Genomic DNA, 11,353 nt, shown 5'->3' on the forward strand with positions numbered 1-11,353 from the left:
GAATTGTCTGATGTGTTGCTCCCATTTGAATAAACACAAAATAGCCTTCCTAAATATCAAATGTAAATTTTTACAGATTACTCTGCAGGACTGACACCATTTTAATGGTGATAAATGCTAAGAGAGATATTTGTTAGCCCGGATGACTTGGAATAATTCAATCTATATATGAGGAGGGAAATAATCTTGAATTCATAAAGACAAATATTTATTAGGTTGATTTCCTTTTTAACAAATTCCAGTAGAGCGTTCATGCATCAAATAAACAAGATGTCCATTTAATAAGTTGTATTTGACAATGTTGACATCTAAAGTCTGACTATGAAGGAACTAAAATCCATTAAAACTGAATATTGCTGAGGGATTAAAATGAATGAAAAAACTATTGCATGATTTAAATGTTGTGTAGAAATGATGCAAAAGTGCTTGTCAGCTGATCTGGCGCGCTCATTAGCAGCCCATAATGACTCGACTAATTATAAGATGACAACCTCCATTAACGCCATCACTGCTCCACACACACGCGGACAAATACACGCACGAGCACATATTGAAGAATATTCTCCAAAGGAAAACAAAACGACGTGGTGGGGTGGGGTGGGGGGGACCGACCATGACGCCGGAATTAAATCTCCCTTTTTTTTAAGAAAGGGGGGGAAAAGACAAAAAAAAAAATCCTGTTTAAGTGTTTAGGAAATAAAAGCTCGCCGCTGAGGCCTGCAGAGGAGAAAAAAGCAGCTTCATTTCTCGGCATCGAGAACAGGATTCAAGAAGCTCCGCGCTGATTGGCCGGCGGGGTCTGAGCGCCAGCCAATGGGGACGTAGGAGCAGGTGGATGAAAAGGAGCAGAAAGAGGAGGAGAAGGATTTTCTGTCTTTTTGGAGTGCTATGAAGAGAAGCAGCGTTGCGGTATTTATTAGAAAGGAGAAAATATTAATCACCCCACCCCCTCTTGGCCGTGGGCCGTGACGTCACCTCAGGAAGTCATTGTAGTGCGCGAGTACGGTGATTAGCGGCAAAAGGTTCGAGCGAGTGTGGAGTGTGATGCGGCAGCCGGACGGAGCTGCAAGCCAGCTGCGCATTGACGCGCAACTTTCACGCAACTTCCAATAAAAGCCAAAGAAGAAGAAAACCTGGGAGTGGGGTTGGGGGGGCGACCTGCGCGCGGATGCCGTGGAAGTTCACCTGCTGGATTGTGGACTTATTTACCTTTTTTTTCCTTTTCTTTTTCTTTTTTTGAATTTTTTTTCTCCAGTGTGCCAACTTTTTTGGGGTTGTGCATGTGAGGAGAGGCGCGCCCGGGCTGTTATGACGACCCCCTCCCGCTAAGATGGAGGCAACGAGCGGCTCCAGCTTCGGAATTGACACCATCCTGGCGGGCGGGCGGGCCACGCCGTCGCCGCCGCCGTCCTGCTCGGACGCCGACACGGTGGCGGATACGGCGCCCTCGTCGCCGCTCTCCGTCACCGCGGAGCACCCGTCGGACACCGACGCCAACCCCCTCCACCACCACCACCACCACCTCCACCATCACCACCAACATCATCATCATCATAACCAGCACCAGCACCACGGGCCGCCGGCGCATCCTCCCCCTCCTCCGCCGCACCACCACCTCCTCCTCCCCGCGGCCGGCGCGGGTTGCAGCGGCCCGCGGAGCGCCACCTCGTCTTTCCTCATCAAGGACATCCTGGGCGACGGCAAGCCACTGGCCGCATGTGCGCCCTACAGCACCAGCGTGTCCATGTCGCCCAGTAAGGCCGCTGAGAGCGCCTCGGGCCCGGACGGCTTCCGGCCCAAGATGGAGCTCCAGGACGAGGGCCGGGGCGGCAAGATGGAGCGGCGGGATGAGATGCTGCTACACGGCGACAAGTGCAACGGTACGGAGGATCGGAGGGAGGATGTTGATGCGGGGAGGAGGGCTGCATGGGAGAGGAGCAAAAGGAAGAGGAGGAGGGGGATTTTGCCGGTGCATGCATGGGAGAAGGAAGAAGCTGTGCGCGGAGCCTCCCTGGTGGCTCAATTAGAGAGATGATTGTTACTCCTGGAGGCAGGAGGAGAAAAAAAGGGAGGGGGTAACGCAGGGGGGGCTACAAATAGATTGACATATTGATTTTTACAACAACACGCGCCTCAGCTCAAGTTCATTTAAAAGTTGACGCAGGTGATTTGATTTGGGCGTCGCGGACGAAGTGGAATGCAGGCCGCTGGACTTTTGCTTTCCGACTTAATCCAAAAAGAATTTGGATTTAACACAAGCACGCAAATTTTAAAATAATTGAAAAAGTAAAAACACAGTTAAAAAGATGAACCATGCAAACTGCACTCAAATTCGTTACTCATCGTTTTAGTTGTTGTTGCAAATATTTCAATGTCAGATAAATTAATTGTTAAAGCGCAGAGAAAAGACGCGACCTGCAGCTAAAATGTGGCAAGTGGATTGTTAAGAGTGTAGAAGACGCTCCGGCATAAATTCAAATGCTTCTTCGGGTCTTGCATGTTATGGACACCGTCCTATTTTTAAGACAACAATGAATATTTTAGATTTATTTTTTTAAATATATAAATACATATATATTCAAGGGGAATGATAAAACATGCGGACATATTCAAGAAAAAGTTAGTTTGATAAACAAAATGTGTATTCTCCAAAAATATGACAATTTTCAAAACAGAAATCACTCGTTTAATTTAAAAGTCCGTGACAAAAAGGTTGTATTGGCAAAAAGAAAATGCATATATTAAAGTGTATACACATATTTATTAAAAAAATATTCGAGGAAAATAAACTATTTTGAAGATCAAATAGAGCAAAAACGTAATAATGAAAGAAAAATGCATATTTCAAGAAAAAGCTCAACTTAATATTTGCATGAAAAACATGTTCACGGAACACGTTCGTACATTTTTCTTAAAAGCTACAGTCTGTATTTTCGAGGAAACGTTGACGACTTCTAAGATGGGAAAATCAAAACATATCACCGATGATCAACTATGTGTTTCTCACAAGTGAACAAAAAGGACGCCACGTCAAACGAAGGGGGGCGAATTTTTTTCGCGTATTAATAAACTCGCGCACCATGCATATTTCTGCCACGACCGCCCGGGAATGGAGTGCATGTGCCGCCACTAATTTGCTGCATGTTGTGGTGGTGGGTACGCATGCAGGCAGCAAGGAGGAGGGCGAGCGCGAGATCTCGAGCAGCCGCGACAGCCCGCCGGCGCGCACCAAGAAGCCCCGCAAGGCGCGCACGGCTTTCACCGACCACCAGCTAAACCAGCTGGAGCGCAGCTTCGAGCGCCAGAAGTACCTGAGCGTGCAGGACCGCATGGACCTGGCCGCCGCGCTCAACCTCACCGACACGCAGGTCAAGACCTGGTACCAGAACAGACGGTACGACAATGCGCCCGCTTACGGACAAACGTGCATTCAAAGTGGCGAACTCACATATAATCAAAAGATACTTTTTTTCCCCCCATTTGTTTTACTTTTACATCGTTTAATATATGTTGATTACATTCTGGTGGATTTTCCCAGGCAGACTTTTGTAGCTGTAGTTGTTTATTGAAATGTCGATGATTATTAGTGTCAGAGGGGAAAACGTTCCATTCTTGTCTTTTTCATTTCTATATGTTAGACTCTGCACGGGGGAGGACTATTTCCACGTTCGAGGCAAAATCTCTTCTTTGGAGTGGGTTTAATGTATGGCCTGTCCAAATGTATTTTGTTATCAACTGGTTAAGTTACTGTTGTATCATTTTCTTGTAGATTATAAAATAACAGAAATGTCAACGGTTAGTTTGAATAGATTTTGATTTATTGGTTTCAAAAAGGCGTTTTGGACGTTTCATATCTTCATGCAAAAAAAAAAGAAGAGGAATGTACATTTAAAAGAATGAAAAACAAAATGAATTTTCAAAAATCAATTAAATTGGAGGTTGACAGGATAATGTCCAAGTATGGTCAACACGCCACAGGTTGGCCAACGAGGGTTTTAGCGTTTTTTTTTTTTTTTTTTTTTTACAATGAAAATAAGAAGCATGCACGTTTTTCCTAATTCATCGTGTAGAATGAAAAGAAACACAAAAATATGGCCCCTCCCCCCAAAGAGTTATGAAATCCCACGTGACCGGATGAAGCCCAAATATGGCTCAGATTGTAGAAGTTGACCACTGATTTTTAAGCATTCTTTTTTTCCAAAGTGAAAATGGCATCAGCATTTTTTACCTCTAATTTGTCGTGCACTTTAAAAAATGTGTCCTCCCCCCACCAGTCCCACATGCCCATTTTTTTAGATATTAAATTTCACTTCAGACCATGTACGTGCCTGCACACTGGAAGTTGGCCAGGTTGATTTAGGCACTGTATTTGTGCACTAATTGATCATCTGATTTTGAAGTGTATTTTCCCATGTGGAATGGAATTAAATTAATTCATCTCAGATTTTTTTTTAAATCAAAATGTTTTTCCCCACAACTTTGACAGTATTCTATGGACATGCCCCACAGTGGAAGTTGCCCACCACTGCTGGATTAAGAAAGGATTTTAAGGATTTTTTCACTTTATCATTCACAATTATATTATTACTATGAAATTCAGATATTTGTTTAAAAAATCAAATAATTCATGCATTACACGGTGTACTGGATTTTTGCCTGAATGTGGTTGGCTTCAGCTGATTTAGAAGCTTTTTTGCTTGGTTGTTTTTTCGCCAATTTTTATGCACAATTCAGCATGCATGCAGATTTAAAATACAACTTTTTTCTTCCTGCAAAAAAAATCAAATAGCACAGTGTCCCCAATGTGTGGCGCGCAGTTCGTTTATTGTCCACACCTATTTAAAAGTGTCGATTTTTTTTTCAACCGCTTAATTTTATGATGCTTATTGTATGTATGCATTTTTTGCAGCGACTAACTCCCGTTGTCGTTGGGCCTCTGCAGGACCAAGTGGAAGCGTCAGACGGCGGTTGGCTTGGAACTGCTGGCCGAGGCCGGCAACTACTCGGCCCTGCAGCGGATGTTCCCGTCGCCCTACTTCTACCACCCGAGTCTCCTGGGCTCGGTGGACGGCAGCACTGCGGCGGCGGCGGCCGCGGCTGCCATGTACAGCAGCATGTACCGGACTCCCTCCGCGCCGCACCCGCCGCATCCGCCTCACCCAGCGGCCGCGGCGGCAGCGGCAGCGGCGGCCGCGGGCATCCAGAGGCCGCTGGTGCCCCGCGTGCTCATCCACGGACTTGGACCAGGGGGCCAGCCGGCACTGAACCCTCTGTCGAGTCCGCCGCACGCGCGGTAGGGACGCTAAAAAGGAAAACTACAAAAACAACAAACCAACCAATTTAAAAAAAAAAAAAAAAAAAAAAACCCACTAAAGACATTTAACCCCGCGCACACGTGACGGGAAAAGGAGATAAAAGACTCTGGAACACGCGGACAGCTCGCGTCTGATTGTTCGTTTTTGCTTTGTCTTTTTGTACAAAAACCACTTAACATTAGCAAATAAACAGTTAAAGTTTATTATTAGATGGAGAAGAACGGAATGAATAAAGACGTAATGCAAACGTACAACTTTTCTTTTCTTGTTACCGGGCCGTCTAAAAGCAATTTTGTTTAAAAAAAAAAGAAAAAAGTCCAATTTACTTGTTAAACGTTGCAGATTTTGCTTGGTGACCGACATTTGCGCGCAGTGGCGGTGAATGCGCGTGCACGCGCTTGGCAACGTAAACGCGCAGGGATTGGGAATGTGGCCCTGCAGCTGCTCACACATTTCTCCACTTCTCAGCGGGACACGCTGCAAAGGAAAAAACGGCAAATTCTCCAAAAGCCAGCAGGGCTGCACGGGAGCCCTTTTCCCATCAGGGGCTATTTGGAGCGCCGTGCTAAATTGTAGTCATTGTGTGATTATTATTATTATTATTATTGAAAGTACGTTCATATTTAGCCGCACGATTTTACCCCACAGTTGCAATGACGTAATTTGCATTTCCAACTCGATATCAACTTCATAAGAAAATATATTTTTCCATTTAAGAGCATATACTCAATGTTATCGATTTTAGTTGGTTTTAGAACTATGACCCCGGAGGTTTTTATGCGATGATATTTAGATAACTTACATCATGGCCACTTGCACAAAAAAACATGCTTATTTTACTGCACACGAAGGAGCAACTATCTTTTTACTACTTTGATATTTCAGTTTTAAGAACTATAGAGTGGACGAAATTTATATGCCCTCCCACCCAACCCAAAAAAAAAAAACAGAAAAAAAAACCCAGCTAAAATTGTAGGAATGTGACTTTTTCACAAGAGGCGCAAATTTTTGCCATCTTGCTTTGCGGCAGATCCAGCGGCAGCGCGGTGCGGTTTGTGCACGTTGCTCACATGCATGACTTCTGTGCCATTATGATTTATTTATTGCACTCCACGGGTGGATGGAGGAGGGAGGGGACGGCGCGGGTTTTTGTGTGTGTGCGCTTCATTAACAGCCTGCAAGCCAAACAGAATTAATGTGGCAGCATAGATACCTGCTCATCCATTAGGCAGACGCCTTTAAAAAAGAGAGAAGAAAAACATGATGAAATATCAGATGTCAATGATTTTTATGAGGAGTTAGTTACGTGTGTAGTTTTTTTTTTTTTTTTTTTTGCAGTGGAGTGATGGCGCAAACAAAGCGGCAAATAAAAAAAAAGTGGCAGCGACTTGTTTAAAGTGGGTCACACTTGAGTGTGAGTTAAAGTGACAGCGTGAAGCTGACTGGCAGGTTGAGCTTTTCACACGGGAAACGCTCAATGCAGTTCAGATTTGCAACATATTTTACATTAGCATTCATGTTTGGATATATTTGTGAAATTTGAATTTGGATTTTTTTTGGGCTAACATAATAGCAGAGGATGATTAATCAACTGCAGCTTCAAAATTAGCTTGGGGACAAGGTCCAATTTCATTGTGATATCTGCCTAGTACCTACTAAAAATGTTCAAAATAATTATTTTCCCGAATAGATTACATAAAAAGATCAGATAAAATAAGAACATAAGCAAAAATAATTTTTGAAGTTGCACAACAGTCCGAGGCTTTAAAATGAGCTGAAAAGAAGTTTGAAAAAATTTACAATACTAAAAGAATGAAAAAAAAATAGGTTTGAGGCATCACTGGACTAAATACAAATGGAGATAACTGAGCTCTAGTATCACCTGTGATGTCACTCAGTAGCTCACACTGGGTAAAAAAGATGTTGTTTTTTCCCATTTAAATTTTTTCTTTACGAAATAGGTAAACATCCGCCTCACAGTTCAGAGGTTTTAGGTTCGAATCCGATGTAGTGTTTGCATGTTCTCCCCATGCCTGTGAGGGTTTCATTGCTCATCCAAAAAACAAGCATAGTAGGCTCCAACACGCCAGCAGGAGAATAAGTGCTATAAAAACGCATGGATACATTGGTATAAGAAGTCTACACACCCCTGTTCAAATGTCAGGCTTTGGTGATGTCAAAAAAAATAAATAAAAAATAAATTCCAAAACATTGATCTGAAAAATGTAGAACTCAAAGCCAACGAGAACATCTGAAGTTTGGGGTGAATCAGATGAAGACGAAATTGAGGCAAGCGTGTGTTGACCATTTAACATGAGCTTGAATGTGAACCACATACCGCTTACAAGAGGGTGTGCACACTTGCGCAACCACAGTTGTTTATTTCCAGCACGTCTCTGAAAAGAAAATCTCTTTTCTCTCAGTTGAGTTGTTCATGGTCGGCTAAAGGTCACATCAATAGTGGAAAATATTTCGAAACGATTTTCTTTTCTATGTTATATCATAAACACCTGGCCACTGCACAAGGATGTTTAGACTTTTAATGTACACTTATCTTGATTTCAGTTTCTGTCAAAACATACAAAAACATGTAAATGTATTAAATGTAAACTAAAAGTAGGTGCGATGACATTGTTAGGCAAGTTTTCCTGTCACTAAGTGGAACGCAATCGGAGGGCGTTCGGTAATTTTTCATATTTTTTTTTTTCGCAAGATGACGGCAGGCCGCTGAAGGATTGCGTGTAAATCGAGCTGGGAGGGCAGCAGACGTGCAGATAGCGGATTAAGGCCTCTTTCCTTTCTTTCTTTTCTGGCTTATTGACAACAGATGGGCTTTCTTGGGAGGGAGGCTTTCTCTCTCGCTCTCTCGCTCGCTCATCTCCTGCGCTCACTCGCCTCTCCTCATCGGTGTTCGCCTGCAGCGGGAACCTCGCGAGGCTCCTTTAATTGCCACTTTTCTGGGCGTTCGCTGATGTAACGCCGCCATATCTTTTTCATGACAATAATGAGCTAACACTTGCTCTGCTTGGCCTCTCATTATCACATCTGCCGACATCACTCACTAAACAGCGTCTTAACCCCGCCCCCTCTCCACGCCCGCCAGCCCCCCACCCTTCCCTTCCTCCTCATCCGCCCCTGCAAGCATCCACCAAAAATATCTCAGCAGCATCTTCCACATTGTTGCCTTCAGACAACACAGCTGACCGAGTGGACTAAAAATGTTCAAGAACAAATAACTGTACTGGCAGACGTCGTCCATCCATGAGTAGTTTTACCTTCAATTCAGTAACTCAGAAAAGACATCTGGTACTTTTATTAAATGAAACTTAAAGCGTTCCAAATTTATTTATTTTAAGAATGGACCTCAATTCAATTTATTATGATTTTAATGACCTGATTAAAAATGTAACCAAGTAAATTGCGATTCATATATAATAATCCCTGACTTGGGAACTTAAAAAAAATAAAAGTGTTTTATTTTTTTGTAATTTACCACATACAGTCAGTCTTAAAACTGGCTCAAAATTCTAATTTGGGTCACTGACGTGGGTCAACTTCACCCAGCTTCTACAAAATTGGGTTGTTTTGTACAGAATAAGCCAAACTTGGGTCAGATTGGCCCAATCTAATGGGTGAGTCAAAAATTTGACCCAGCAGTTTTAACAGTGTACTTGTGCACACAAATGTGGATATAGTGTCTTCGGGCCACCCTTTGGGAGAGGACGGCGGGCCGGCGGACAGCAAGCTGCCGGTCTGAGTGATGGCCGACATCATGGCGGCTTAAACGGGCCTCATCATTTGGGCAAAGGCAACCAGTTTGCCTCGTCGGCTCGCCGTCGTCGTCTTTGGCATGTGACGGGACAGCTGATGGCACCGAGGCTACGCTAGCTTTCAAGTTGCAACCGGGCCAACCGCCAACAAGGGATGGAGGAGGATGGAGAGGAGAAGGGGGGGGAAAAAAAAAAAAACGTCTATCAGCAGTGATGTCAAAAGCTTCATTTTTTTTCTTCCTTCTGCAGAGCAATTAGAGGTTTCATCACAGCGGAGTGATGTCAGGATTCATTACGCCTCAGCCGCGGCTAATTGCTTCAAGGTTAAAGTAACAGATCTGACGCCGTCCCATTTTGAAGTGACAGCCCCGCCGCACGTTCTGCTGCCGTTTGGCGGAACGCAGACGCGATGACACCCCGACGCCGGGAGGGGGAGGAGGGGGAGGAGGCAGGAAGGATGAAGGCTGACAAGCCAGAGCACATCAAAAGGCCGCCGTTGGTCAGCGCGCCGCGTCGGGGAGTTGCCGGCCTTCGGTTCCCCAAAACCGCCCAATTCCAGAGACTAACGTTTGGAAACTGAATAATGGCAGTCATCAGAATATTTCAAGTACGTTGCATAAAGGTTTTTAGTCAGTCACAGTCAAATTCCAGTCATTCCAGAAAGCTAGTATTGTGCATCAAGAGACATGGCGCAAGTCCCGTCTTAATGTCATAGATGAGGACAATCTTATTGGCAAACATGATCTTGGCACAAAAGGACCCCAGATTAGCATACGGGATCATTTCCACCCACTCTGGAATGCCAACTTGATTTGTCTTTTTGCCACTCTCTCGCTCGTGTGATTTCTTGTGCATCGCAACTGTGTCGTCTCTAGCTGTTACAACAAGCGCCGTTGTCTTCCGCAGCTAGCTGCTAATTGCTAATGTTTTGCTGCCAAGCCGCCTTTTGGCTGACATCCACAAAGAACACTGACGTGATCTACGGGCGATGAAACCAAGACAACAACCGGCTTCAGATATGCTAAATCTCAAGTGTAGATTGTCTGCTACGGAACGTCTTCACATTTGACAAATTGTCGAGAAAGTCTACAAAGATAGGACTAGCTCCACAAAATTGAGTAAATTTACCACAAAGTTTGGAAGCTCGGCTAGATTAATGACTATGTTGTTGGGATTCGCCAAAGTCGACTGCAATATTTTCATATTTGTTTTTGCTCTGAATGAGCTCACCAAAAGTCAAAAGTGTAAACGATGGTACTATTAATGAGTCGGTTAAATGACGTTAATAAATGCTGTGGGAATAGTTTGCCACTGATTCCAGTTTATGGTCGGTGCGGCGTCTCTTTTTAATCCACCCCGTTCCCCCGTCTTCAGACCTTCACGTAGCTTCCTGACCCGAGCGGAGAGAGAAATCGAAACCAGTTAGCATCGGCGTCAGGGCGCCAGAGACGAGCGGTTGTTTACCCTGCGCTTCTCCGAGTGGAACACCTGATCCTTTGCACCGATTGTTTGCTTAACCGCTGCTGGGAACGGAAGAATCCCCTCAGGTCTGAGTAAGTGTTGATCTAAAGTGGGATTGGAAATGGCCTAATGAGAAACTCTTTGGATAATTAGCTGTAGCCGCGGCGCTTGTGCATAATTTGAGTTCTTCGCCAGCGAGGAGGGAGATGATGACGAAGAGGAGGAGAGCGGCGGATGATGAAAGCGCCCAGAGATCGGGGTTAATGAAAATTAGCCTGTCAAGTTTGTCTCTACCTCGCTTCTTTTTCTTCTTGGGCTTCTTTTGTTCTTCTGACGCCGCCTTATTGTTGATGTAATGGAACAATTAGTGTTAGCGCGGTTCATGGCAGGGATAAGGTGCTGGCTGGCGGGCAGGACGCCGCCTGTAATTAGGAGGCAGGCTGATGACATTCAGAAGGAAACGGGAAAAGGAGGGATTCGACGCTGCATTTCTTCTGGAGAAGTCGGGAAAACAGTGAAAGTTTGTAAACGAAAACAAAAAACAAAGACTGTGTGTGTAGTCAATTGAAGTTATGCACAGAGAGAAAAAAAGAAGCTAACTTTAAACATCATATAAAAGCTAACCATAATCTGGCTGCCGTGAAGCGTGCAAATGAAATTCAACAACACCTTGATAATAAGATGGCGTCTCAACCGAAACTAGCGTCCAATGAGACAAAAGATGATGTTAGCCTCGATTTGGTCATCTCGTTTTTGTTTTGAACACGAGCGTTAGCCAACGAAGCGGGTGTGAAGACTAGCAGCTAG

The 11,353-nt window shown here is 44.3% G+C and overlaps 1 protein-coding gene across 1 annotated transcript; it reads left to right on the forward strand.

The window, feature by feature from the left end:
• The first annotated feature begins 821 nt into the window (after positions 1 to 821).
• Positions 822 to 7,516, forward strand: barhl2 (BarH-like homeobox 2). The gene is made up of 3 exons (XM_049725733.2): positions 822 to 1,880; positions 3,169 to 3,394; positions 4,943 to 7,516. Exons 1-3 carry the CDS (start codon positions 1,331 to 1,333, stop codon positions 5,295 to 5,297), a joined length of 1,131 nt encoding a protein of 376 aa, XP_049581690.1. The 5' UTR covers positions 822 to 1,330; the 3' UTR covers positions 5,298 to 7,516.
• Positions 7,517 to 11,353: the final 3,837 nt, after the last annotated feature.

This window comes from Syngnathus scovelli, chromosome 10 (assembly GCF_024217435.2).
Source record: "Syngnathus scovelli strain Florida chromosome 10, RoL_Ssco_1.2, whole genome shotgun sequence".
Taxonomy (NCBI): Eukaryota; Metazoa; Chordata; class Actinopteri; order Syngnathiformes; family Syngnathidae; genus Syngnathus; species Syngnathus scovelli.

Coding starts and splice junctions, on each gene's coding strand:
- barhl2 (XM_049725733.2), top strand. CDS start 1,331: ATGGAGGCAACGAGCGGCTCCAGCTTCGGAATTGACACCATCCTGGCG. Junction 1,881..3,168: donor ACACGGCGACAAGTGCAACG/GTACGGAGGATC, acceptor GTACGCATGCAG/GCAGCAAGGAGGAGGGCGAG. Junction 3,395..4,942: donor ACCTGGTACCAGAACAGACG/GTACGACAATGC, acceptor GGGCCTCTGCAG/GACCAAGTGGAAGCGTCAGA.